Source organism: Oryx dammah, unplaced genomic scaffold (assembly GCF_014754425.2).
Source record: "Oryx dammah isolate SB20612 unplaced genomic scaffold, SCBI_Odam_1.1 HiC_scaffold_15, whole genome shotgun sequence".
Classification (NCBI taxonomy): Eukaryota; Metazoa; Chordata; class Mammalia; order Artiodactyla; family Bovidae; genus Oryx; species Oryx dammah.
In genome coordinates this window covers 42432712-42460520 of record NW_024070199.1, presented here as the reverse complement: position 1 = coordinate 42460520, position 27809 = coordinate 42432712, and the positions used below count along the sequence as shown (strand labels likewise).

The 27809-nt window shown below is 53.9% G+C and overlaps 4 protein-coding genes and 1 long non-coding RNA gene across 9 annotated transcripts; 3 read left to right on the top strand and 2 right to left on the bottom strand.

Moving 5' to 3' along the window:
• Positions 1 to 6343: 6343 nt before the first annotated feature.
• FOSL1 (FOS like 1, AP-1 transcription factor subunit) lies at positions 6344 to 15170 on the top strand. The gene is made up of 4 exons (XM_040256294.1): positions 6344 to 6816; positions 9024 to 9221; positions 11445 to 11552; positions 11972 to 15170. The coding sequence occupies exons 1-4, from the start codon at positions 6727 to 6729 to the stop codon at positions 12389 to 12391; spliced, it is 816 nt and encodes a 271-aa protein (XP_040112228.1). The 5' UTR covers positions 6344 to 6726; the 3' UTR covers positions 12392 to 15170.
• CCDC85B (coiled-coil domain containing 85B) lies at positions 13614 to 16951 on the bottom strand. The gene has a single exon (XM_040256315.1). The coding sequence runs from the start codon at positions 14459 to 14461 to the stop codon at positions 13853 to 13855; it is 609 nt and encodes a 202-aa protein (XP_040112249.1). The 5' UTR covers positions 14462 to 16951; the 3' UTR covers positions 13614 to 13852.
• Positions 16952 to 16958: 7 nt separating this feature from the next.
• Positions 16959 to 21074, top strand: LOC120874672 (FGF1 intracellular binding protein). Of its 4 annotated transcripts, none has more exons than XM_040256270.1 (10): positions 16959 to 17175; positions 17377 to 17575; positions 17783 to 17909; positions 18832 to 18932; positions 19448 to 19581; positions 19868 to 19976; positions 20053 to 20116; positions 20352 to 20438; positions 20525 to 20622; positions 20952 to 21074. In XM_040256270.1, the coding sequence occupies exons 1-10, from the start codon at positions 17091 to 17093 to the stop codon at positions 21019 to 21021; spliced, it is 1074 nt and encodes a 357-aa protein (XP_040112204.1). In that variant the 5' UTR covers positions 16959 to 17090; the 3' UTR covers positions 21022 to 21074. The 4 variants fall into 4 exon arrangements, with proteins under 4 accessions (XP_040112204.1, XP_040112203.1, XP_040112206.1 ...); XM_040256269.1 differs by having other exon boundaries at positions 17000 to 17175; positions 19448 to 19602; XM_040256272.1 differs by lacking the exon at positions 20952 to 21074 and adding an exon at positions 20814 to 20885 and having other exon boundaries at positions 17009 to 17175.
• A 193-nt stretch (positions 21075 to 21267) lies between these two features.
• On the bottom strand, positions 21268 to 24645 carry CTSW (cathepsin W). 2 transcript variants are annotated; one of them, XM_040256257.1, is made up of 10 exons: positions 24542 to 24645; positions 24185 to 24269; positions 23284 to 23397; positions 22764 to 22915; positions 22536 to 22632; positions 22365 to 22445; positions 22137 to 22262; positions 21881 to 21945; positions 21589 to 21798; positions 21268 to 21507 (listed from the first exon to the last, which is right to left on the bottom strand). In XM_040256257.1, exons 1-10 carry the CDS (start codon positions 24626 to 24628, stop codon positions 21397 to 21399), a joined length of 1128 nt encoding a protein of 375 aa, XP_040112191.1. In that variant the 5' UTR covers positions 24629 to 24645; the 3' UTR covers positions 21268 to 21396. The 2 variants fall into 2 exon arrangements, with proteins under 2 accessions (XP_040112191.1, XP_040112190.1); XM_040256256.1 differs by having other exon boundaries at positions 22365 to 22632.
• LOC120874718 lies at positions 24542 to 26340 on the top strand. The gene is made up of 2 exons (XR_005723683.1): positions 24542 to 25379; positions 26084 to 26340. It is a non-coding gene; the product is annotated as an uncharacterized LOC120874718 (long non-coding RNA).
• Positions 26341 to 27809: the final 1469 nt, after the last annotated feature.

Here is a 27809-nt window from a genome sequence, read left to right as displayed (position 1 = left end):
TTGCATGAGGGATTAACCTGGGTTAAGGACTCGAGGAAGTCCTCCTGAGGAAGTGGAGGGGAAACTGACACCTTCAGGATGAGAACTGGCCAGACAAGGGGGTGAGGGCGGGCATCCTGGGCAGAGGGAACAGCCTGTCGCCATGTTCATGATTCTGGCTCCTTTCAGTGTCCAATCTATGAATCTGAGGGATTCGTTTACATTGTTGGGTCAAGCAGTAGCTTGGTCTTTTCCATTTCTGTGTAGTATTCTATTGCATAACTATCCCATATTGCATAACTATCAAGGGACAGACCAACAGGGCAGTGAGGAGCTCAGGATCTGAAGACTGACTGCTTACATTCACAGCCTGGCTCCACCATTTCCTTGCTGTGCAGTTTTTAGCAACCTGCTTAATTTCTCTATGCCTCCATTCCCTAATCTGTAAAATGAGTGTACATTATCATCTTTCTCCACAGGATGGTTGTGAGCATTAGTGAATTACTTTGAATAGTGGCTGGTTCATAAGAGATACCGGGAGAAGTAAATGGCAACCCATTCCAGTATTCTTGCCTGGAAAATCCCATGGACAGAGGAGCCTGGTGGGCTATAGTCCATGGGGTTGCAAAGAGTCGGACACAACTGAGAGACTAAACAACAACATACATGGGTGTGAGACACTAGTGTGTGACTCTCTTGACCCTTCGAGCCCCTCAATCAACACACAAACTAAAACAACACAGAATATGTCAAACATCTGGACCCTACATCTTTCCAGATCCCAGACCCTCCTAAGAAGCAATTTGAAAGGTTGGCTTGGAAAGGTCCAAGTCTGAGGGCGAAGTGGTCAGAACTATGAAAGATTCTTCTGTGAATATTGTCAGGGTTTTAACAATTCCTCAGGTGACTTCCTCAGGGTGTTTAGGACTTGCCACTTTCACTGCCAGGGACTCAGGTTCGATCCCTGGTCGGGACACTAAGATCTCACAAGCCAGAAGCCCAACAATAAGTAGATAAAAATAAAATAGAAAATCCCTCGGGCTGCTGGGTGGGAAGTGGAGGGATGGGAGCAAGCTGGAGGCTGTGGGTAGTATCCAGGTTAGACAGGATGGGACCAGGCCCAAGGGGAAGAAATCTTTGTGGATGTGAATTGAAGTGTCACCTCTAGGTGTAGGGAGAATGGAACCTATTGCTGATGGGATGGGAACTGTTGGAGAGAATCAAGGTCTAACGAGTACCCTGTGACCCGCAGTTCCACCCCTGGGCTCACAGCCAGGAGAAGTTAGTGCAATTGGCCATGGAAGGACGTATCGATAATGCACAGACTTCCTGGTGATCCAGTGGTGAGGACTCCACACTACCACTGCAGGGGACGTGGGTTCGATCCCTGATCAGGGAACTAAGATCTCACATGAGTTTGGGCTCTTATGAATAAGACTTCTGTGAGCATTCTTTTTTATTTTGAAGTCATGCCCAAACTCAGAAAGCCCTCAATATCAGCAAAAGAAGAATGGAGAGAAGGACTACAGGATAGTTATGCAATAGAATACTACACAGTAATGGAAAAGACCAAGCTACTGCTTGATCCAACAATATAAATGAATCCCTCAGATTCATAGATTGGACACTGGAAGCATGAGCAACGAAAGGAAAAACAGATAAATTGGACTTAAAAAAAATTATAAAACCTTTTGTGTATCAAAGAACATCATGAGGAACGTGAAAAGACAAACTACAGAATGGGTGAAAATATTTGCAAATCATGTATCTGATAAGTGTTTGGTAGCCAGAATAAACAAAGGACTCATATAATTCAACAACAAAAATAAAATTAAAAATAGCAAAGGATCTAAGTAGACATTTGTCCCCAAAAATATACAAATGGCCAAGAAGCATATGAAAAGATGTTCACTGGTCATTAAGGAACACGAGTGGCTATTAAGGAATGAAAATCAAGACACAATAAGATACCACCACTTCACACCCTCTAGGATGTATTTTAAACACAGAAAATAATATGTTGGCAAGAATGCAGAAAAATTAGAACCCTCAGGCACTGCTGGTAAGAATGTAAAATGGTACAAGCACTTTGTAAAACAGTGAGACAGTTCCTCACAAGATTACCCAGAAAATTACCATCGTTGTTGTTCAGTCGCTAAGTTGTGTCTGACTCTTTGAAACCCCATGGACTGCAGCACACCAGATTTCCCTGTCCTTTACTATCTCCTGGAGTTTGCTCTTATTCATATCCATTAAGTTGGTGATGCTATCTAACCATCTCATCTTCTGTCGTCCCCTTCTCTTCCTGCCTTCAATCTTTCCCAGCATCAGGGCCTTTTCCAATGAGTCAGCTCTTCGTATCAGGTGGCCAAAGTACTGGAGCTTCAGCTTCAGCATCAGTCCTTCCAATGAATATTCAGGATTGATTTCTTTTAGGATTGACTGGTCTGACCCCCTTGCTTCCCAAGGGACTCTCAAGAGTCTTCTCCAACACTACAATTAGAAAGCACCAGTTCTTCAGTGCTTGGACTTCTTTATGTCCAACTCTCATATCCATAATGACTACTGGAAAAACCATAGCTTTGACCATATGCACATTTGTCGGCAAAGCAATGTCTGCTTTTTAATACGTTGTCTAGGTTTGTCATAGCTTTCCTTCCAAGGAGCAAATATCTTTTAATTTCATAGCTACAGTCACCATCTGCAGTGATTTTGGAGCCCAAGAAAATAAAATCTGTCAAGCTTCTACTTTTTCCCCTTCTGTTCACCAGGAAGTAATGGAACCGGATGCCATGGTCTTAGTTTTTTGAATGTTGAGTTTTAAGCCAGCTTTTCCACTCTCCTCTTTCACCCTCATCAAGAGGCTCTTCAATTCCTCTTCACTTTCTGCCATTAGAGTGGTATCACCTGCATATGTGAGGTTATTGATATTTCTCCTGGCAATCTTGATTCCAGCCTGTGCTTTATCCAGTCTGGTATTTTCCATGATGTACTCTGCATGTAAGTTAAATAAAAGGATGACAATATGCAGCCTGGTCATACTCCTTTCCCAATTTGAACCAGTCAGTTGTTCCATGTAAGGTTCTAACTGTAGCTTCTTGACCCACATACAGGTTTCTCAGGAGACAAGTAAGGTGGTCTGGTATTTCCATCTCTTTAAGAATTTTCCAAAGTTTGTTGTGATACATACAGTTACCATATGACCCAGAAATTCCACTGTTAGGTATATTCCCAAGATAAATGGAAACATGTCCACACGAAAGTTTGTACACAAATGTCCATAGAAGCATTATTCATAACAGCCAGAAAGTAGAAACAACCCAATTCCATCAACTGATGAATTAATAAATGGTGTTATAGCCATGCAATAGGCCATTATTCAGCCATAAAAAGGAACGAAGTGCTGATATAGCCTATAATATTGATGAGCCTGGGAAACATTATGCTAAGTAAAAGAAACCAGACACAAAAGGTCACAAACTGTATAATTTCATTTATATGAAGTGTCCAGATCAGGCAAATCTGTAGCGATAGACAGCAGATTAGTGTTTACCAGGGGATGGGAGCATGTTTACCAGGGGATGGGAGCATGGTTACCAGGAAATTGGGAGCCATTACTCAATGGGCTTCTTATGTGGTTTAGCAGGGAAGAATCCACCTCCCAACGCAGGCAGACATGCAGGTAGATGCAGATGTGGGTTTGATCCCTGGGTCAGGAAGATGCCCTGGAGGAGGAAGTGGCAACCCACTCCAATATTCTTGCCTGGGAAATCCCATGAACAGAGGAGGGTGATGGACTACAGTCCATGGGATCACAGAGTCAGACACGACTGAGTGCTAGCACTTAATGGACGTGGAGTGTTTTAAATCTGGAACGATTTTAAAAGTTTTGAAACTAGAGAGAAGTGGTGGTTGCACAATCTCGTGCAGGCACACAATCCCACTCAAGTGTATGCTTTAAAATGGATAATTGTACGTTATGTGAATTTCACCTCAATTTAAAAAAGTAAACTTCAATGTAAGAAGTGAATGGAAACTGGAAAACATAAACATCACCTCAGTGCCCTGGGGACACTGACAGAACCTACTGGGTGCAGAACAGCCTCATCCACTACCTCCTTTTGCCTCACTGCAGCCCCAGGAGGTGGGGACTGGGGCTCAGAGAGGGAAATTGATCGAGCCAGGCTCACACAGCTGCCAAAGGACAAGGCCGGGATCTCTCAGACCTCCCAGGCCCCAGACTCCTGAAATCGCTGTGGCCCCTTGGGATTCTCACCAGGCCTCACTGGGTGGGGGCTAGTGAGGTCAAGGGCCAGGAACGTTACTGCAGCCACGAGGCAGGAGTTAGTGACTGAGAAGCTTGGAATGTGCAGCCTCTGAAAAGACCTCCTTGTGGCTCCGACGGTTAGAGCAGGAAGGGACTTTCAGAGCCATGTAATCATACACACACACACACACACACACACACACACACACACACTTGAGACCTGAGCCCCTGCTCAGTCACTGTCCCAGGCTGTGTTTCTGGAGCCGGCAGACAAGTGCAGTCAAGGCTCTCCTGTGTTAGGCTTCCCATGTGCCACCACTGTCTGCCTCTGTCACTCTGACCTGTCCTGCTTGGGCTCAGCCAAGGATTTCAGATATCAGTGTGAGTGCGTGTGCACAAGTACCTTAGCATGTGATCAGAATCCCCAAAGCTTCCACCCATGGGGCTTTTTCTCAACATGCATTTTTTGTTGCTATTTGTCAAATTCTTACTATATACTGTACACAGCATGGGACATTATTTGATATCTATTCTCCAACAACCCTGAGATGTTTATCATTTTGTAGTTATCAGATGTTCTCAGTTCACAGATGAAGCTCTGAGAGATTGTGTGCCTCACCAAGGTCATACAGCTGGCGAGTAGCCTAAGCAGAATTCGAACTCAGAACCCAGGTGTATGATTCCAGCACATATGTTCTTTTCCATGAATCACACTGCCTCTCCCCCCCCCACTTATGCACACATGCGTGCACATACGCATGCATGCACACTCACACACACATACACACACCCATGTATTTCTCATTCTGGTAAACTGCTGGTGGTTTCTTTTCTTTTTAGACAATGACAAGCACTGAGTAGGATAAGGAAAAGGGAGAGGCAGCAGATTGGTAACCACCTTCTGAGTGCGCCTAACTTTACAGCTTACAAAGCACTTTCACATTCGGTGATCTCATTTGATCCCACAGCCGCCCCATGAGGTCAGCAGGAGGCTCAATTATTCCCACTGGGAGCAGGACTCAGAAGGAAGGTGACTTGCCCAGGGTAACAGAGACAGCAAATGGTAGCTCTGGGATTGGAAGCCCAGGGCCAAGCTGGCCTCTTGGTTCTCAGTCCTGGATACGTCCACCAACTGTGGCCTCTGTCCCTGAGGAAGGCAGTCCAGGACCCCATTTTCCTGAAATCGCCCTTCTGTGAGGACAAAACTGGAGCCCGTCAAAAGGAAGTACCAGTGGAAAGCAGGACAGCCCAGCTCTCTTTCTCTCTGTAGTTGCTTGACTCCAGCAACTCCTTACTCTGTTCAGGCCTCAGTTTCCCCATCTGCAAAATGGGGCTGATAAAGGCACCTGCCTCCCAGAGTTATTGGTTTTTGGTTGTTGACACTTGGTCCTGGCCTCACATTCACACAGACCTTTGACATAATCTCCAAACAAGGCTGATGACAACACAGTCCTGGAAGAGCAGTTACAGTATTTAAGGAAGATGGCATTTATCAGAACACAGAACTGTGTCCAATTGGCTCAGTTGACAGGCTCTCACTACTGGTAGGGGCTCTGAATTAAAACTTGCTACAGCTCCTGAAATTATCCTGCGAGTAAGGCGATTGCGTTGTATTTGTGGGTAGTTCAAAGTATTAACATGTTCTTGTAATTATTTAAAATACACATCATTTTTGTAACTCTGGTTTGTCATTTGTTCACTTTTTCGTATACCTGAAACTTAAAACAGCGCCAGTGAAGGGGACTCATGTCACGACTTGGATGGCAGTAGCATGGTTCCGGGCATAAGCACCCAGCAGGTGATGATGATGGTAATACTAGTAACATCAATCACTTTTATAACCCGATGTACAGTTTCCAGACTTCTTTCATATTCTTCATTCTAACTTCCCACGCGTGGCAAGGTCGCTCTGTGATTATTTTGTCCCATTTTACGCATGCAAACAATAGGCTAGACCAAGCAGTGGGGCTGCGGGGGGGGGTGGGAACCGCGGTGGGGGGGAGGGTGGCGAAGGCTAAGTTGGCTCTTGAGGGCTGGGGGGGGCTAGGGGGGCGGGGGGGGGGGGGGGCACCCGGCAGCTCGCAGGTGCTTAGGTCCGCGGGGGAATCCTTCGCTCCACCTGCGCGCGGCGAGGAAATCGCACCATGTTTGGGCAGCTACGTCAGAGGGGGCGGGCCCACGGCTGTCCTGGGAGCCGCCAGATCTGCCCCTTTTCCCCACCGAGAGTCAGTCGGCTACTGGACTGTGGGAGGCGACAGAAAAGTTCAGGGCGGATTGATAAAAGGCGGCGCGTCTGGAGAGGTGGAGCCTGGAGGTGACCAGAGCCGCGGCGAAACGCCCGCCCTCCCCCGCCCACCCCCCCAGTAGAAGTGGTTCAGCCCGAGGACTTTTCATTCATAAAAAGAAAAGACTCCGCGAGGAGCGAGTGAGTCAGAACCGAAGCCGCCGACGCGGACCCCACAGAGCCGCCAACCCAGGGCATGTTCCGAGACTACGGGGAACCCGGACCGAGCTCCGGCGCCGGCGGTGCGTACGGCGGCCCGACGCAGCCCCCGGCCACAGGCCAGCAGGTGAGAGGAACCCGACACCTGGAGTCCACAGGTGGACAGCGCCGAGGAGAGCGCGGGCCTCTCCGGCACACTCGGGGACTGGGACCGGGAACCGGGGGAGGGGCCAGGTCTCGCGGTGGCAGCGAATCCTGCCCACTCTCCGCTGTCCGAAGGCACTTTCTGCCCCACAGCCCAGCAGAGCACGCTCGGCGGGAGGAACGCATCTCTGCGAGCATCGGCCCAAGCGCGCGTCCCCCTTCCCCTCTGCCCGTTGTCTCTCTGTCCCTCCGTCTCTGTTACCTCCTCTCCTTCCCCCTGTTCACCGTTAATTTCTTTGTCCCATCTGCTTCGGAAGGGGACCCCTTTGGCCCGGCATTAGTCCCAGACCCGACCGGATCAGAGAGGGTCCGATCCATCTCGGACGACATTTCCGAGGTCCGGAGTCTGAGCCGCGGCAGAGAGGTCCCCACGAACTGGCTCCCCCAGCCGGCTTGCCCGGACAGACTGGGAATCCTGGGCAGTCTGTCTGTGGTCGTCCGTGTGCCTGCCTGTTTGTCCCTCGCCACCTCATCGCCAAGTCCTCATCCCCGTCCCGCCGCAGTGGAGCTGGTGGGCTCCGGGAGACTGGCTCTTGACCCCTTTACGGGTTGGGGCGCGTGGAGGCCGCGAGGTGCCAGGACGTGCGCGGGGTCATGCAACCGGCAACTCCCGCGCCCCCGACTCTCGACACCGAACGGCGCCCGCTGCCGGCTGGGGGGACCCGGGAGGCTGCAGGTGCCCATTTCCTGTCGAGGGGCTTGAGCACGTGTCGCTAGGGGAGGGAAGGAGCGGCGTCCGTTCCGCCGAGTCACGGCAGCCGAGTCACGGTGGGTGACTCACACCGGGCGCCCCTCCCTTCCTGGCCCGGAGCGGCCCGGGCCCTGACAACGTCGGGAGCGGGAGATGCCGCCGGCGGTACGTAGGCCGGGAACTAGGGTCATTGGGCCACTGGGCCCGCAGCGCTGAGCCGGGGACACTACTGTCTAGACTTGCCTGGGCTTGAGGGAGCTTCCCGGACGGCTGGGGGCCCACACCCAGGGCCCAGCCCCAGGGCTTGAACTCAGTTCTCCTCCGGAACACTGAGTCCCTATCTCAACCCATTCCTCACATTTCTGGCTGAAAGAATCGTAGCAGCGCATATTGTTCAGTCTTGCATTGTGCTGGGCACTTTCCACCTCATTTTGTCTCACAGAATCTAAGACCCCATTGATTTTAAAACCTGTTATTTTGTGCCACTTTTTTTTTTTTAATTTGTCAATTAAACTGTGACCTCAGAGCTACTGAAGGGTACCTCTTGGCATCAGGGAAATGATCCTCACCTATGACAATATTAAAAACAAGGAAATTGAGGCATATTGAGGATAAATAATTTACCCTGACAGCCAGTAAATGGCTGAGCTAAGATCAGAACTGGGCTAGCTTGAACCCAGAGCAGTGGCTCTTGCCTACCATGGCCCCTGTATGTTGGGTACCTGCCACTTGCCAGGCTCTGTCGCCCACACATTCTCTTACCTGATTCTCATAGTCACCCTTGAAGTTGTGCTTAGTTGCTCAGTTGTGTCTGACTTTTTGCGATCCCATGGACTGTAGCCTGCCAGGCTGCTCTGTTCATGGGATTTCCCAGGCAAGAATGCTGGAGCAGATTGCCATTTCCTTCCCCAGGGAGTCTTCCTGGGGCTGTCATTATCTTCTTTGTGCAAATGGGACTCAAGCAGGGTGCAGGAGTTGGTAAGACCCTGACGACCTGGGCCCAAACCTCACTTCCCACTTATTGACTGTCTGTCTAGGGACAACTGTTTTCCTGCCTGAAAATGAAGATTTGTTGTTGTTTAGTCACTAAGTCGTGTCCGACTCTTTGCAACCCCATGGACTGCAGCCCACCAGGCTCCCCTGTCCATGGGATTCTCCAGGCAAGAATACTGGAGTGGGCTGCCTTTTTCTCCACCAAGTGATAGCTTCCTGCCTCAGGGATCAAACCTGCATCTCCTGCGTTGGCATCAGAAATGCAGGCAGATTCTTTATCGCTGAGCCACCAGGGAAGCCCTTAAAATGAAGATACTGTTGTGCAAATTATAAGGAATCAGTATTTTTAAAGTGGCTGGGACAGCACCTGGAATTCACACTTTATTGCTGGAAGCCTCTCAATTCACACAGACCTTATCCCTGGCCCTCCATGTCTTATCCCTCAGAAGTTCCACCTCGTGCCAAGCATCAACACTGTGAGTGGCAACCAGGAGCTGCATTGGATGGTTCAGCCTCACTTCCTGGGACCCAGCAGCTACCCTAGGCCTCTGGCCTATCCCCCGTACAGTCCCCCGCAGCCCCGGCCAGGAGTCATCCGGGCCCTGGGCCCAACTCCAGGGGTACGTCGCCGGCCCTGTGAACAGGTAAGAAGCAGAGGAGCTCACGAAGGTTCTTGAGTCCACAGGGGTGCTGAGGTGCAGAAAATAAACTCTTGTCCAGAAGCAGAACACAAGCTGAGAAGGGGCGTGGGGAGAATAGGTCCACTGATTACTATTGGCCAAGACAGAAAGTGATGAGAGCCCCTGGGGAGACCCAGAGGACAATGCAGTCACTTCTGGATCAGGGAAGGCTTCCTGGAGGTGGAGGCATATTAGCCTAGAAGGATGGGTAGGATTTGCATAGGGAGAAAGGTGATGGAAAAGACATTCCAGGTAGAGGGGATGGCAGGAGCAGAAATGGAGGTAGAGGTGAGAACATGTAAGGTGTATATGTGGAAAGCTGTGTGGGCAGTAGAGGGGCTCCACCTGATGACAGGTACGGAGAGGGTGGGCTTATGCTGTCTGTGTTGCTGAGAAGAGAACAGAAAGGGTTTCCTTCAGCTACTCTGACTCTCAATTTCTCTAACTCATTTAATCCTCACAAAAACCCTCTTGGGAATGAACTCTGGCTTTCCCCCATTTTACAGCTAAGGAGATGAAGGCACAGAGAGATAGTCACTTGCCCAAAGTCACACAAGGAGTGAGTAATGAGACAGGACTTTCCAATTCTAAAGTCAGATCATACCCACCAAGCCACAGTGTCTCACCAGGAGGTAAGAGAAGGCTTGACGTTGAAAGAGCTAGGAACACTTGCCTTCCAAACCAGGGTTTTTGGCTGCTCACTGCTAGTAATAAAGTCCTTGCCCAAATAAATGATTAAGAGGGTCTTTAAGGGACTGGTTCCTCTTTCCTCTCCCTGGGGCACTTCAGTATCTGAGACTGTAGTGGGTGAGGGCTGCCTCTTAATGAGTTTGCTCTGACAGCAGGGTAGAGGATGGAAAGGACAGTTAGAATCCCGAGAAAGATGTGTGATTAGTCAGGGGCAGCTTTTCCAGAGAAAGAATGGCTGGCTTTTGTGACCAGATGGAAGGAGACCATGGTGTAAGCCCCAGAGGCAGGCTCCTGGACTTCCTTCAGCCACGTCTCTTTGATCCTGGGTACTCCTAGATGGGCTATGAATGGGCTCCTTTTCGGGAGAGGTGGTGTCCATCAGCTGGCCCCTTTCTCAGTGTTAAATAGAGTGCATCGATTTTAAAAAAGATTTATGTATTTTATTCTTTGGCTTTGGTGGATCTTCGCTGCTGCCAAGCTTTATCTAGCTGCAGCAAGCAGGGGCTACTCTTCCTTGTGGTGTGCAGGTTTCTCATTGTGTTGGTCTCTCTTGTTGCGGAGCACAGGCTCTAGAGCGCTGGCTCAGTAGTTGTGGTACACAGGCTTAGATGCTCTGCAGCATGTGGGATCTTCCTGGACCAGGGATCAAACCAGTGTCCCTGGCATTGCAAAGCAGATTCTTAACCACTGGACCACCAGGGAACCACTGGGGACCACTCTGGACCCCAGAGTGCGTAGATTTTAATTTCTGCTCTGTAACCACAAACAAGTTATTCATCGTCCCTGGCCTTTGGCTCCTTACAAGAGAAGGTGGGTTAAGGATTCATGTAAAGCACTTAGCTGGCACACAGTAGGTTCCCAATAAATAACTACATAGAAGCTCTCATTAGCCCCTCTTAGTGCTTACAGCCTCTGGGGAAGAGGAGGTTTGGTTATCAAGTGACTGAAAAGAATGAGGTTCCTTTGAAAAAGAGTGGCTGCAACAGCCACTTATAGCTGTGGAATGAAAGAAGACTTCCAGAAAGGGTCGTGGTGGCCTGAGGGATCTCAGTTGAGTCCTGGGAGAGGAGGCTTAGGATTTATAGAGGGACAGGGAAGACATTGTCCATGGGGTCGCTGAGTTGGACACGACTGAGCGACTTCACTTTCACTTTTCACTTTCATGCATTGGAGAAGGAAATGGCAACCCACTCCAGTGTTCTTGCCTGGAGAATCCCAGGGACGGGGGAGCCTGGTGGGCTGCCGTCCATGGGGTTACACAGAGTCGGACACGACCGACACGACTTAGCAGCAGCAGCAGGGAGGACATTCCCAGAGGAATCATAGGAAGCAAAAACTGGGAGCGAGGAGGAAATCTGACTAATCCAAGTTTACTAAATACGGAACCAGTCAGGTTGGGGAGGTCCCCAGAGTGCAATCTGAGGACCCGCCAGGGTCCTACCACTGGGCCGGCAGCACAAAGTCCACCTCACTGCTCTGCAACCCTCCTTCGCCCAGATCAGCCCCGAGGAGGAGGAACGCCGTCGAGTGAGGCGGGAGAGGAACAAGCTAGCCGCGGCCAAGTGTAGGAACCGGAGGAAAGAACTGACCGACTTCCTGCAGGCGGTGAGCACCAGCGAGTGCAGAGGGTACCCGGGTCCTGGCCCACCCAACCTCAGAGGGTCCCCAGTTCCCAAGGGCCGCAGGGGGCGCCTTTAGATACATCCCTTCCCCCAGGCTCCCCGTTGGAGCGGCACTGCGACGAGGAAAAAGTGGTTAAAAATTAGTTGCAGCGTGTCTCGCTCTCAACACAGCAGAGCTGAAACAGGCCGGACAATATCCTTCAAAGGTGCCCCCGAGCCTGATGGGAATCGTGCCCATTTTCTCCCATGGGCTCATGGGAGTTGTAGTCCAGACTTGATGGAGACTCTCTACTCCCCCCAGCCTCCGCTCCCCCGCGCCCCAACCTGCCAATCACTACTACCGCGGGAGGCTCTGCGACATTCAGCCCTCTTCTTCTTGACTCCTTTCCTTATCGTCCACAGGAGACCGACAAACTGGAGGATGAGAAATCTGGACTGCAGCGAGAAATTGAGGAGCTGCAGAAGCAAAAGGAGCGCCTGGAGCTGGTGCTCGAAGCCCACCGCCCCATCTGCAAAATCCCGGAAGGGGCCAAGGAGAGCGAAACCAACTGCACAGGTGGTGCCAGCGGCACCAGCAGCCTGCCAGGCCCCTCTCGCCCTGTGCCATGTATCTCTCTTTCTCCAGGGCCTGTACTTGAACCCGAAGCATTGCACACTCCCACGCTCATGACCACACCCTCCCTGACTCCTTTCACCCCCAGTCTGGTCTTCACCTACCCCAGCACGCCAGAGCCCTGTGCCTCAGCCCATCGCAAGAGTAGCAGCAGCAGTGGGGACCCCTCTTCTGATCCCCTGGGCTCCCCAACCCTCCTGGCCTTATGAGGTACCCCAGCTCCCCCTCCCTGTGGGTGCCACCCTAACCAGTATTTCCCTGCTCATTGGTCCAGCTGGCCTGGATCATATCCCATGTCCAACCCCAGCAGATTCTTCTCCATCCCTCCAGACAAGACTGAGCATATTTTGCTTCCTAGTAGAGCCAAAGCTGCCCACTGGTTCTCCAGAGCTGGCCTCTCTAGCACAATTTGCACTAAATCAGAGACAAAATAGTTCCCATTTGTTGGAGAAAATTCCAGGCAGCTCCCAAGGGACTTTGTAGATTCTGAGGTCCTCTGGAGCCCTATCCCCTGCAGATCACCCCTATGGTCTTCATCATCTCTTCCTGTGATCCACCCAACCCTACCCCTGACAGAAGATGATACTCTACCAGCCTAGAACACTAACTCACCTAGCCCCACTGCCAGCAGCACCAGGTTATTGAACCAGGACACTCTGCCAGCGCCTCCTAAAAGGAACGGCTCAGGAGAGTGCCAGAGCTGACCTGCAGCCCCCAGCTCTGAGAAGACTTTAGCTCCAAGCCTCCACAGCGTGGGCAGCTGCTATTTATTTTCCTAAAAAGAGTATTTTTATACAAACCTGCCAAAATGGAATAAAAGGCTTGATGCTCTAGCCTGCTCTCATTGGACCCTGAGGCTAAAGGGAGACCATTTGGAACCAGAAGCCTCAGGCTCCCGTTTCAGCTCCACCAACTCACTACCTGACCTTGGACAAACTGATATTTCTGGACCTCCTCGATTTTCTTATCTGACAAATGAGGCTACATCTGTTCTGCCTCATCTCCAGGACTGAGAGGAGGAAGAGAAGTGCTGTGAGGTGCCAAGCGAAGAGGATTATCCTTCCAGTGGGGGACCCACAGTGCTCCGGCGTGTGCCACCGGAGGGCGCTGTTAGGCCCCTTCCAGCCTCTCGAGAGGCTGCTGAGTGGGTTTTAGGCTCCCGGCACCTGCTTCCTGCCCCATTGTCTTGGACAGGAAGGAGCCGGGAAGGGAGCTGGAGCCACTTCTGGGGCCGGATCACGGCCTGTCCTGGGGCCTGATGGGGGGAGCCAATGGCTCACCACTGTCCCACATCCCGCCCCAGGACCGAGGTAATGGGGGAGTCAGCCACCTTAGTTCTACAGTCCCTCCAGATGGGAATGGTACCCTCAATGGTCCCTGCCCTTGTCCCAACCCCGGCGATTTCCAAACAGACGCGCCCGGGCCATGGGCTCTGCTTCCGTCTCAGTTTATTAGCCTCCACCCAGCCCCCAGTAAGTCCCACCACTCCAGCCTCCAGTCCCCCTACTGCCCCGCCAGCGAGAGCCAGGGGCCTTCCTCAGTGTTAGGGTTTCTAAGTCCATTCCATCGGCCCTTCGTGCGCAGCCGGGGCGGCGTCCGGGTCCCCAGGTCCACCGCAGTCTCGTCGCTTGAGGAGCAATCCGGGTGGGCGTCGGCAGGAAGCTGTGCCCTCAGTCATCTGGGGAGCAGGCCAGGGGCAACTGATCGGGGCTGCCCACGCTGCCGGTACTGGAGCTTCCATCGCCCAGGTCACGAGGACCGCAGGGGGGCAAGGCCAGCTCGGGTGTCGGCCCAGCGCCAGAGCCCCCCGAGACGCCGGAGCCGCCTCGGGGACCCCACTCTTCGCCCAGCGCCAGACAGAGCTCCTTGAGCGCCAGGTTCTCCCGCAGCAGCTCCTCCTGGCGGCCTTCCAGCTCGGCCAGCTTCTGCCAACAACCGCCTAGATCCTCGCGCACGGCTCGGGATGCTTGGGTCCCGAAGAGCTGCCACTGGCGCGCGGCACGCCGCCCGCGCTGGCGCTCCGAGTCCAGGAAGCAGCAGAGGTCGCGCAGCTCGCGGTTCTCGGCCTGTAGGCGCCGGTTGAGCTGCTTGAGCTCGCGGATCTCGCCCAGGTGACCCTGTAGCTGCCGATTCACCTCCTGCATGAGGCGGCCGCGCTGCACCAGAGCCGCCAGGCGCGCCGCCTCCTCCCGCCGCAGGCGCCGCACCAGCTCCTCCTTGCCCAGAGCCGCCATCTCTTCATCCGTCAGCTCCTCCAGGCCACCCGTCTCGGCCTCCATGGCTGCCTAAGCCTCTGGAGCATCGCCTGCCCGCCGCCGCGGCCCAGGAGCCCCACGACGACCTCCTCGCCGCTGGGGCTCAGGCATCCGCTCAGTGGACAAGCTGTGGCGGAGCTAGCGTAGGATGCAGCGCCCGCGAGGGGGTGGGCACGCGGCGGGGCGCGCGGCGGGGAGGGGGCCCCATGACGTCAAGGACGAACAGCCAATCCGGGCTAGCGCCCTCGGAAAGGGGCGGGGTCCAGGCTCCCAGAATGAAGCCCTTCCCGCCCACTTCGGACCGCGGTGTTTCTGATGCTCGCTGACTCTGGGTATCCGCGTCCCCGACCTCGGTGCCAGTGAGCCCCAAACTAGGCGCTTCGTACCTTCCAGTTCTAAACCGCCTCAAGCTCGAGCCCAGGCCTCTCGGCTCCCACTGAGAACCAAGATTCCAGTGTCGACCCGCGACTTTTCCGCCCACCCTCTGACAAAATCCAGACGGATCGCCTTTCCATCCTTCCTAGCTTTGCTCGAACTGTAGAGTCTCGACTCACTGAGCATCGCTTTCAGTCCTTGGAAACTGAAGTCCAAACGTCCTGGCTCACATCATCGGCCTACTCTCCCTCTCACAGACCGTTTCCTGTCCGGTGGGAGGGGCATACACGGATCTGTTTGTTCAGTAAACTTTTATTGTGTGTAAGGGCTATGCAGAAATAAACGAGTCATATCGTTATACTGTCCTTAAAGAGGTCTTGATCTGGCAGAGGCGACAAGCTGCGATGAAGAAGAAGCAAATGGAGGAAGACCACATTTTGAGGGACTGCACCCACCCACAAAGTTCGTGCTAAGTCGCCTCAGACGTGTCCGAATCTGCGACTCTACGGACTGTAGCCTGGCAGGCTCCTCTGTCCATGGGGATTCTCGAGGCAAGAATACTGGAGTGGGTTGCCATGCCCTCCTTCAGGGGAGCCTCCCGACCTAGGGATGGAACCCACATCTCATGTCTCCTGCATTGGCAGGCGGGTTCTAAGGCCACCTGGGAAGCTTTCCCCAAAGAGGTGCTACCTGAGGGACCCTGAAAGATGTATAGGACTTTGGCGAGTCATGAGAGAGCTATTTGAGGAAGAGAGAATAGCATGATGAAAGTCTGGGGACTGAAAGAGCCTCCATGCTTTAGGAACATCGAGAGTAAACTGGTTTTTCGTGTTTGTTTTGGAAAGGCAATTCTTAGAGAAAGTGGTAAGAGAGGAAGGTAACAATGGTAGTCAAAAGCCAAATTCTTAAGGACTTTAAATACTAAGATGGAGCATTTACACAGACCAGTAAGGATTTCAGCAGGGGAGTAACATTTTTGAAAATACATTTTTAAAAAATGTTGATTGGGCTGCTCTGTATGGGATGGACCACAGGGAGGGGATGGACCACAGGGAGGGAATGTAGGCAGAAAGATTACTGAGAACAATGTGTCAGTGGGCAAGGAGAGCTATGCAGAAGGACTGGGCTTGGACAGGGCAGTGGGGGTGGAGAGGACAAAACAGATACTAGAAATATTCAGGAGGCAAATCAGCAGACTTGAATGTGGAGAGAGGAGTCTGGGAGAAAGCCCAGGTTTCTGGTATGAGAACAGGGTGGCTGTAGGAGCTGTTCCTGAGATAGGAATACGGTGGAGGGGGGTGTGCGGGGGAGGGGGGCGGGGGCGGGGCCGGGGGGGGGGGACGAGGTGTGTGTGTGGGTGGTGGGAACAGATCAGGAAACCAACAGGTCTGGCTATGGGGAACAGAGTGGAAAGAGTTACAGATTGGTGGCCGTCTGGATGTGGACTTCCAGACAGAGCTCTAAGCTGTATCAGGGAGATCAATAGTTGGAGGGGTGGCGGTGGGGCGGTTGGCTTAAAACCATGGGAGTAGGTACCCCATGTTCAGGAGAGGGGCTCATCTGCAGGATGGACTGAGGGGCCCTCAGCAAGGGCCCTTGAAGACGGGCCAGACAACTTTTTTTGCATAAAAAAGATTCAGGATAGAGCCCTGTTGTTTAGTCGACGTACTCTTTCACGACCCCAAGGACTGCCCAGGCAAGAATACTGGAGTAGGTAGCTATTTCCTTCTCCAGGAGATCTTCCCGATCCAGGGGTCGAACTAGCATCTCCTGTATTGGCTGGTGGATTCTTTATCGCTGAGCCACCAAGGAACCCCACAGAGCCCTGTGGAGCTCCTACATTCAGGATACAGGTCAAAGTAGTGGGGCTCCCCGCAAAAGGGCACAGAACAACCAGGAGGATTTGAGGGTGAAGGTTGCCCGGATAGGGGCAACTAGCCAGAGGCCTTGGCTCTGGATGCCCTCCTGCAAACCCGGCCGGCGTGAGGGTGGGGTGGGCTGGGCTGGGCTGAGCTGGGCTGAGCTGGGCTGAGGACCGAGGAACCGGAGACTCCCCCTCCCGCTGGGAGGAGGGGCTACCCAACCGTCTCCGCCTCAGCCTCTTTTCTCGCGGCTCCTGCCCCGACTAGCTCTGTCCCGGAAGTGGTCCTCTTCTGGCTCCGGGTGCCGGGAGACGAATGTCAGTGCTCCCGGAAGTGGCCCGGCGGCGGCGCGCCGGGCCCGGGCAGTGCTCGCTCCTGCTGGGGCGCTGCGGTAGCGCCCGGGTCCGGGCGTCGCCATGACCAGCGAGCTGGACATCTTCGTGGGGAACACGACCCTCATCGACGAAGACGTGTATCGCCTTTGGCTGGACGGTTATTCGGGTCTGTGGGGGGCTGACTGGGGTAGCCAGTCTGGCGGAGCGGTTGTTTTGTATGGGAGAGGGGCCCGAACCAGGACTAGGCATCCTATAGGGCAGTGGGCAGAGGCCTGGGAGTATGAAATGCCTGGGGCTCGGGGCTGAAATCTCTGAAGAACCTCTAGGGTTGGCGGGGCGGGGCCTGATGCCAGCGCTCGCTTCCTAGTGAGCGACGCGGTGGCCCTGAGGGTGCGCTCGGGAATTCTGGAGCAGACCGGCGCCACAGCAGCGGTGCTGCAGAGCGACACCATGGACCACTACCGGACTTTCCACATGCTCGAGCGCCTGCTCCACGCGCCGCCCAAGCTGCTTCACCAGCTCATTTTCCAGATCCCGCCCTCTCGACAGGCGCTGCTCATTGAGAGGTGCTCACCTGGCGGGTAGTGGGGACGCCAACCAGTCCAGCCATGTACCCATTTTTCAGGCTGACGATTTTTCAGGCCCAGGGACGGTCGGGACTTACCCAAGCCGGGAGAAAGTTGAGAGCAGAAGGGGCCAAACCCAGGTCCTGCCAGCTCTCCTCTCCCCTCTTTTTATGGAAAGTCAGTAGTGTCGTCCCCAACTCCCCACAGGTATTATGCCTTTGACGAGGCCTTCGTGCGGGAGGTGCTGGGGAAAAAGCTGTCCAAGGGCACCAAGAAAGACCTGGATGATATCAGCACCAAAACAGGCATCACCCTCAAGAGCTGCCGGAGACAGGTGGGCACTGCACCTGTCTGCAGCCCACCCCTTTGCGCCATCCCTTTGGTTCCTGCCTCACCTCCAGCCCACTCCAACACTTCTGTGGCAGTGCCTTCATTTCCACTCTCCTCTCTTTTTGCCCTTCCAAGCCATCCCCTACTCTTGAGCCAGAGTAACCTCTCAGAAGCCTACATTTTTACCTTAGCTTTCTTCTGCTCACGAACTTTGAATGGCTCCCATTCTTTCCTATAGCAGCCACATTCCTTGGTCTTGACCTTCAGACCCTCCTATCATTCTGTCCCTGCCCCCTTCTCTAGACTCCCCAGCCCCTGGCTTTCTTTTGCTCACCTGCCTCTACCTGTATTATTTTTACAAGGTATTATTTTAGGACATATATACCCCTTGAAATCTAAGGCAGGATCAGGGGTTGAGGGGGGTGGTCATATACCACCTTCTCCAAAAGCCTTGCCAGTGGTGCCAGGAAGAAGTAACCCTTCTAGTGGGCCTTTAGCATTTTCCTCTGTGACTCTTGTGAGCTTCCCAAGATGGCTTAGTATTTGCTCTTTTTTGAGTTCCTAGGGCTTAGCCAGGAAGGCATTTTCAGCACAAACTAGTGAAGAACTAGAGAACATGATGCTAAAATAGGTGTGAATTTATTGATAAGAGTGAGTAAACATTTATCCAAGGCAAGATGGCAGAAGCTGGTGAACATTTGGGGAATTGATAAGAGATATTAATAATTAATGGGGCTTTCCAGGTGGCACATTGGCAAAGAATCCACCTGCCAACGCAGGAGGTAATAGTTTGTTGAAGCAATAACAAACACTCCATCGGTGTCTGGTGATTGGATAGGTGGGTCAGTGACAGAGGGATGCTCACCCAACAGATTATTGGGTGAGCAACCTGACCAGTCCTTCCTCCTCCTCTAACTGCCCTGCAGTTCGACAACTTTAAGCGTGTCTTCAAGGTGGTGGAGGAAATGCGGGGCTCCCTGGTGGATAACATCCAGCAGCACTTCCTCCTGTCCGACCGGCTGGCCAGGTGAGGGGCCAGGAGAGGGGCCAGGTGAGGAGCCAACTGCCTCCCCCTCCTGCACACTCCTTCCTTGTGCCCTGAAGCTGACCTTTATTTTCTGCCCCAACCCACATGACCTCCATGCTGTAGGGGGAGCAATGGTTATCCCTCTCTTGGGCTGTACTTTGGTTCTGACTGGCCTGGGTTCGAATCCCAGCCTGGCCATTCACCAGCTGGACTGTTGTGAGGTGCCATGGGTAAAGCTCATGATGGCACAGCCCCTGGGGCTTAGTAAGTACTCAGTAAATGGTCGCTGTTACCCTGTGGTCTCCCACCGTGTCCCTTAGGACACCCAGGCTGAAACCTTCTCTTTGTCCAGAGGAGGCCCAGAGAGACGTGACTTGAAACCCATCACACAGTGAGTTAGGGTAGAGAGAGGCCAGGACACCGAGGTCCCGCTGATGTTGTAGCTGAGAGCTGCTTGCTAAGAAGGAATTTCAAGCCTTGATGGACACCCCACCCCCTGCTCCCCACCCCCGCAGGGACTATGCAGCCATTGTCTTCTTTGCCAACAATCGCTTTGAGACAGGGAAGAAAAAACTGCAGTATCTGAGCTTTGGGGACTTTGCCTTCTGTGCTGAGCTCATGATCCAGAACTGGACCCTCGGAGCCGTCGGTGAGGCCCCCACTGACCCAGGTGCAGGCCCCCGTTCCCAGCAGCCTTTCTTCTTCAGGGCCCCTGCCCAGCCGCTTCTGCTCACGGCCCAGCGCCACCACACACAGCTTCTCTGCAGACAAGGGACCCACAGCGTCTCTCTGGCTTGGGGCCAGTCCTTCCAGCTCTCTCACACCCAGCGTGCTCTTTTGTGGGATGCCATGAAGTGGTGGGGGGGAAGGCTCAGGTTATCACAGGAGGCATGTTTTAATCTCCCACCTCAATTCCCTTCATGGGCCTCACTTAGACTCCCAGGTGGATGACATGGACATGGACTTAGACAAGGAGTTTCTCCAGGACTTGAAGGAGCTCAAGGTGCTTGTGGCTGACAAGGACCTTCTAGACCTGCACAAGAGGTGACCCTAGGGGTCTGTGGGGCGGGGCCTGAGGTGGGTGCCCAGGTGGCGCGGCCTTGACCCTGTCTTCCTTCAGCCTGGTGTGCACTGCCCTCCGGGGGAAGCTCGGTGTCTTTTCGGAGATGGAAGCCAACTTCAAGGTGTGTGGCCCAGTCCAGCCTCTGTCCCTGGGGCATCTTCAGCATCCAGAGCCCTGCCCCACAGCGGCCCTGCTGTTGGCCTTAGGCGCTGCTGCTGTTCCCTCTGCCTGCCCCTGGGGGGAGCCAGCTCTTAAATGCTGGGGAATTACTTGATTGAGGGAGGTGGATAGATGTGGTCTCAGCCCCCAGCCTCTCTCAGACAGCAGGTAGAACTCCCAGCCTCCCTCCTCGACAGAACCTGTCCCGGGGGCTGGTGAATGTGGCCGCCAAGCTGACCCACAATAAGGATGTCAGAGACCTGTTTGTAGACCTCGTGGAGAAGGTGAGTTGTCCTGCTGGCTGCCCTCTGACCCCATCCTGACCTGTCCCTGGGCTGTACCAGTGCTGGATGTTACCTTGGACCCACAGTTCGTGGAACCCTGCCGCTCTGACCACTGGCCGTTGAATGACGTGCGTCTCTTCCTGAATCAGTATTCGGCTTCGGTCCACTCCCTGGATGGCTTCCGGTGAGAGATCTCAGGCTTCCTTATCCTGCTGGCCTCGTGCTGGGGCCCAGCCCTCCTGCAGACTCTGAGTTCCCTGTTCTTTGGCCCTGGGGTTGGAAGTCACTCTATTGACCAGAGTCTCAGCTCCATCCCTGAGAAACTGACCTGATCTTGACAAGTTCCTTTCTCTCTGTGTGCCTCCATTCCTTCAGACATAAGCTGGGGGTGACAGCAGTAAGGCTTACAGGACTCCTGTGAGGATTAAACAAGTGAAGGTGTTGAGAGCATGTGGAGCAGGGTCATGGGGATCCAGTCAACATCAGCCAACACCCTAACTGTTACCATTGCAGGCACCAGGCGCTCTGGGACCGCTACATGGGCACCCTCCGTGGCTGCCTCCTGCGCCTCTATCATGACTGAGGCCCCTCCCCCCGCCCTGGCCACACTGACAATAAAGTTGCCATGACTTTGGAGGAGGCTGTGAGTGGGTACACACATGGGTCCGCGCATGGATGTGTGTGCCCCTTGCACACGTATGTCTCTTTGAGTGTCATGGTGTATGAGGATGTATGTGTCTCTTGACCCCACAGGGACAAGGACATGTCAGAGAACAGTATCTACTCGCTCCCCATCCATTTCCCCATCCCAGCCGTGTCCACTCCAAAGACAGGGGTCTTGTCTTGCTTTATTCAATCCCCAGCAAGAATACTGGGAGACTAGGCAAAAACCTTGGGGCAGGTGGCAGGGGAAGGTAACTGGCACAGCAGGAGAGAGCCAAGGGGCAGCCAGGCAGCCTCAGGGAGGGCAAGAGACTTGTGGCTTCTTATTAGGTTTGTCCACTCTGGCAGTGACCGGGTACTTGGTGATGCCGCAGGTGTTACTCCCTCGATGCAGCCGGAAATAGCCCTAAGAAGTTAGGGCCCATCAGCGCCAGACAGCGGGGAGAGGTCTGTCCTGCCCTGTCCGCCCCCAGTAGACCACACTCACCTCCTCACCCCAGTGAGGCCCCCAGGAGTTCTGCAGGGTCCAGTATGCCATGGAGTGGCGAGGGCGAGTGTAGGATCCGAACGAGGCCGCCTTCCCCTGCCTCCCCTCCACCGACTTGGTTTTACCAAAACCCACCAGCAGGACAGAATGATCCACGTGTCTGGGGTCACAGGTGGTAGGTGTGGCCTTGATCACACCCTTCTGGTATTGCTGCAGGGGCAGAGAGGCTGAGCCTGGGGCCACCTCCCCTATATACACCCCCCCACCCACCCCACTCGCTACCTTATCTCACCTGCAGTAGCTTCATGTTGATGGTCACGGTGATGGGGCCTTGGGTGGCCAAGTGCCTGGCGATGCCTGGGGGTAGAAGATGCCATCTAGCCCTGCTGCTCCTTCATCCCCTGCTCTCGGCTCATGGGCATCTCTATCCCTTCCTCTTTCCCACCCTCTAGCCTCTGCCCCCAGAGATCCCTCTCTCTGTATCTGTAGCCCCATCTGTCCCTGTCCATCTCCCCCTGTGCCCGCCTGTGTCCCCATCCTGCCCGCACTCTGCTCGCAGGCCTGCAGCATTATGAAATCCTGGATCCAGGCCACCTTCTTGTGCTTCTTAGCCAGGCACCTGTGGGTTTTGCCACTCCCATTGAATGGATAGTCCTCCTCACTGGCCAGGCCGCCTAGAGATAAGCGAGGCCCAGGAGGAGGCTCAGTTCAGCTCAGGAACAGTACCTACCCCATCCTTCCCCCGCCATGACTGCCCAGAGCAGCCAGGCACTCACTGTTGTTGAGGACAGTGAGGAACGCATCCCAGACGAAGCCACCGTGGCAGCCGTTCCCACAGCGATCACAGTCGAGCAGCTCTGGTGCCAGAAGGGACAACGTGTGTGCCCAGGCCTCAGGCACCCCCGCCTCCTTTGGCCCCCCACTCCCACCCCTGCCCCCAGCCATACGCTGCACGGAGACCTTCACAGGGTGATGGGTCTTGATGGCCCATCGGGCCTCAATGTTGCCTGCTGCTGCCATGGCCCAGCAACACTTGCAGTTTCCCTAGTGGTGAAAGGATGGTGGCGGTGGGGGTGGGTAAAGACTGCAGGCCCTCTCCTCCCCGCCTCCCCACACCACCCCTGCCCTGGGGCTGGATTGGGCCAGGCTGCTGGGCTTGGGGTGGAGGCAGATACCTGGTTCCTGACAGGTGAGATGGTCTTAGGTTTGTTCCTCCAGTCACAGGTCTGAGGCTGTGACTCCTCCCACTCTTCAGACCCCACCTTTCTGCTCACACCTAGGGCCTCTCCAGCCACCCGGCTTCTATAAAGCTGGACAAACTCCTCCTCTGGGGACACATGGGGCCATGAAGTTCACTGCTTTGACCCCTCCCCCCCATTCTGCCTCCCACCCCAGCCATCCACATCCTGAGCCATTTGAGTCCCTGTAATGCCCTGGGAGGCAGAAAGATAAGGACCCTGAGGCCTGGAGGGAGGCCACGTTTCTTGCTGGGGTGCACAGTCCTGCACCCGGTGTCTCTGTGAGCTGGGCTACCACCCAGGCCTCCATAGAGTTCCTGCCCTCTCAGATTCATGGCAAAACCCCAGGCCTCTGGCCCTCGGGAGTCCCTCTGGGGAACTGAAGCCAAGTCAGCCTGGTATCTACTGGGGAAGATCCTGCTTCCCTGCCTACCACCCATTGCCAGGAGTCCAGTACCTGTGAGGTCACTGAATTGAGTCACCCCAAACTCAGCCGTGCCCAGGTCCTCCTCCTGCAGCCGCTGAGCCTTGGCCAGGTTTTGGGCGAAGATGTCCAGGCGGCGGGCGTGCTCTAGACCGAAAGGAGGTTGTCCTAGGCTGGCTCGCGAGCCCCCAGGGACAGGAAGCAGCCTTCAGTTTAGCTTCCCACCCACACTCTCCCAGGTAAGCACTGGCTCCTTTCCTATGGTCCTTGCAGACCCTGCTACAGACACCTGGACCAAGGAGGTGGCTCCCCAGCCCCCCTGGGTTGGGGTTTTGTTGAAGGCAGGTAGAGAGTATCTGCCCACCTGGGGAAGAAGCCAAGTGAAAGGTCGGAAGGCTAGTGACAAAGGACAGGTGGGTGGTCAGAGACCAACTTCCTGCCAGGTCATCTCTGTCTCTACTTCACACCTCTGGCCACAAGTCTGTGGCTGGAACATTGCAGGGGAGGGTTGGGCAAGTCCCTGGCACAGGAAGTCGGGCTGAAAGGTGCCCACAGACCTCCCCCATGGGAGATGAGATCCGGAGGGCAGGACCAGGGCTGGCAACGCATGGGGGTGGAGAGGGAACCCACAGCATGGGTGACCCTGGGTGCTTGCTGGATGACCAGCAGTCTCCTGCTGCTGCAGTCAGGAAAGTGGCTCTGGACGTGACCATCCTCGCGGACCAGTCAAACCCCCAACAGCTCCCACCTCCCTCCAGGTTCGTAGCCAAGGAGGATCCTGTCCCCGCTTGTGCGTTTGGGAAACCAGGGAGTACACTCCCAGCCCCGCATCACTGTCCTCCTGAGTGGCTTTGGCCAAATGCATTCCCCACCCTGAGCCTGAATTTCCTTGAGAGCAGGGGTTTGGACTGGAGACGCACGTGCCCCGGGATACCTGCTGGATTTGGATAACTCCGGTTGTACTGCATCTGAAACAATCTGAAGACCTCTTTCAGCTCCAGTGGCTGGGGACCTGGGTCCTGGGTGGCAGTGCAGGGCCGGGGATGAGGGGTGTAAAAAGAGCAGTGGGGAGGGGGTGAGGTGAGGAGTCATGGCCGGGACCACACCTCAGCTCCCACCTGAGCTGGGACTGGACTAGGGGAGCAGCCGGTTCACCCGCTTTTCTCCCTGTGTGGGCCTGAGCACGTGGGTCATACCCCCAGTCTCAGTCACTTTCTCTGAGAAATAGGAACAAAGCCCTGTTTCTGCCAGGGTGAGCCCCAGGCATGGGGAGAAAGTTGGGGACACTTACCTGGCCCCTGAGGGAGCCCTTGATGCCTTGAGCCAGGCCTGCCACCAGCAGGGCCAGGAGGCAGGAGAGATGGACAGTTGGTGCCATGATGCGGCAGACGAGAGTGTCTGCGGCAGGAAACTGCAGACCAAGGTGGAGGGGCTGAGAGGGTGGAGCTGGAGAAACCACAGAAAGGAAACCAGGTCAGGAGGGGGAGGAGGACCCCCGACACACATGCACAAGAGGGCTTCAGGCTTCTGTCCCGGCACGGCCCCTGCCTGCCTGTACCCCACTCCACCTGTTGTCTTTATTCAACAGAGACTCTCTGCCAACCCTGTCCTGGGCAGTCCTAAGGATGTGGAGATGGATCTGGCCTTAAGGAGACAGGAGGAGACAGATGCTAAGTGGACAGTGACAATATAGGGCCATTGGTACCTGGAGGGGGAAACAGCTATGGAAGCCACAGGCCCTAATGATGGGGGGGGGGGGGGGGAAAGGGGGGCCCCCCCCCCCCCCCCGGAAGCATTCTTGCTGACCCTACTACAAAGCTCAGTCAGCTCAGGCGTCATCACCTCCATGAAGCTCGCCTATCCTGTGGTGTAACCTGCAGCCCCTTGAGCCCCCGATGTGCCTGTGTCTACTGGGCGTCCGTATCCCAGCCACACCAGATGTGTCTGCCTTGCTTGTATCCTCAGCACCCAGGAAGGGGCCGCATGCAGAGCTGGCTGAGGGGGGATTTGCTGGCTTGGTGATTAGTCCTTTTTTTTAACTAGAAAAGTTCAGGGCCCAGAGGACAGCAAGTGGCAGCTCCGACCTCCTCTGTTCTTCATTCTTGTCACAGTCTGGGGACAGGGAAGAGGTATGTGAATGGGCTTCAGGAGGCAGGAAGATAGCAGGATTGGCACCTCAGACAGAGCCAGGCTGGAGGCTGAGGCCTGGGCAAGGGTGTTTAACACCTGTCACTTGTGCCTTGAAGTGGGTCCTTGGGTTCAGGGGCTCTCACATGGACCTTCAGTCTGAGAACCAGCATCCAAGACCAGAGACAGGCGAGAAAAAGAACTGGTTTTCTGGGGTTTCCATGGGGATGGGAGCCAGGGAAAGGGATCCATTCATTCATGTGCTGATTACCTCATTTCTTCGTTCATTGGGAATCTTCCCAAAGCCATGAGGTCCCTTTATGCTGCACAAAAGGGACCCTTTTGTGATCCCCCTTTTTTAAAAAATTAATTAATTAATTTTCTTTATTTTGCTATACAATACTGTATTGGTTTTGCCATACATTGACATGGATCCGCCACGGGTGTACATGAGTTCCCAATCCTGAACCCCCCTCCCACCTTCCACGCCATATCATCTCTCTGGATCATCCCTGTGCACCAGCCCCAAGCATCCTGTATCCTGTATTGTGATCCCTTTTTTTGATTCCTCCCCCCACACATACCATGTAGTAAGCCAAGGGTCTCCCCTGGGGGAAAAAAAGAAGAGAATGATGCTGACTTTATTAAAACGCAGTAGAGGACTTCCCTGGTGGTCCAGTGGACAAGAATCTGCCTGCCCCTGCAGGGAACATGGGTTCAATCCCTGGAATCCAGGAAGATGCCACATGCAGAGGAACAACTAACGCTGCAAACCTCAAGTACCGAGCCTGTGCTCTAGAGCCTGGGAGCCAAAACTACCGAGTCTGTTCTTTGCAGCAAGAGAAGCCACTTCCATGAAAAGCCCGTACACCACAAAGAAGAGAAGCCCGGCTCACTGCAACCAGAGAAAGCCCGCATGCAGCACCAAAGACCCAGCACAGCCATAAATAAATGGAAAAACTGCAGTAGACAGATTATCTACAGAAGGGTACCTGGCTCCATGATTCTAGTTCCCAGTCATGTGTCCCAAGCTAGTTTTAGCCATGTATGACCTATGACTAAGGGCCCCCTGTCACCCCCAGAGCTGGAGGTTTAAAATAACAGCTTTAGGTTCCTTCCTGCTTGCCCAGTGGTTGAGATGCAGGTTCAATTCCTGGCCTGGGAAGATCCCACAATCTGCAGGGCAACTGAGCCCATCAGCCACAACTATTGAGCCTATGCTCTAGAGCCTGGGAGTTGCACCTATTGAATGAAGCCTGTGTACCCTAGAGCCTGTGCTCTGCAACAAGAGAAGCCACCGCAGTGGGAAGCCCATTCACTGCAACTAGAGAAAGCCCTCCGGCAGCAGTGAAGACCCAGCACAGTCTAAATAAATAAGTTTTATGGAGGTATAATTCACATACCATAAAATTTACCATTTTAAAGTGTTTAGATAATCCAGTGATTTTTTATGAATTTGCATAACTGTGCAACCATCACCACTGTCTAATTTCAGAGCATTCTCATCACCCCAAAAGAAATCCCATACCCATCAGAAGTCATTCTCACGTTCTCCTCTCCCCTGGCAATCACTAACCTACTTTGTTCTTCAGATTTGCCTATTCTGGTTGTGTCATAAAAATGGAATACGTGGCCCTTTGTGTCTGGCTTCTTTCAACTGGTGTCATGTTCAACATTCATCCATGTTGTAGCACATATCAGTACTTCATTCCTTTTTATGGCAGAATAATATTCTATCGTCCTTTTTTGTTTCTCCTTTCATCAATAGATGAACATTCCTTTGGTTCTATATTTTCAACACTTATGAATATTGTTACTATGAACACTGTACAGATTTGTGTGTGTGTTTGGACATATGTTTTCAATCCCCCTGTGTATATACACCTAGGAGTGAAATTGCTGGGTCATGTGCTAACATTTTTGAGGACCTGCCAGACTGTTTTCCACAGCAACCGCCCCATCTTACATTCCCACTCACAGTGTGAGGGTTCCAATTTCTCCATATCCTCTCCAGCACTTGTTACTGTCTTTTGGGTTTTAAAGACATTATTTTTAGCCTCCTCTCCCCCACCGCTGGCGGGTGGTGGTGCTGGGAAGTATTTGGAGGTGGGAGGGTTCTCTGCAGTTTACACTGAATCCTGAAGGCTCATCCTAGGACCCATCGGCACGTCCTCTCCTACTCACCGGACAGGGCTGCTAATGGGGGTGACTGTGAGGATAAACAGGGGTGGGAAAGGGAACCGAGGACTCGGCATTTCCCGCACGCCGCCTGCTTCCAGGAGGGAAATCCCTGGACACGCAGCCCTTTCCCGTCTGGCCCCGCCCTGAGACGTGGGCAGGGCAAGACCCCGCCCCTTCCTGGGAGCCATCTCCGCCCAAGCCCCGCCCCTTAGGGCTCTCCCGCTGTTTCGGGAGTAAGCAGAAACCCGGGG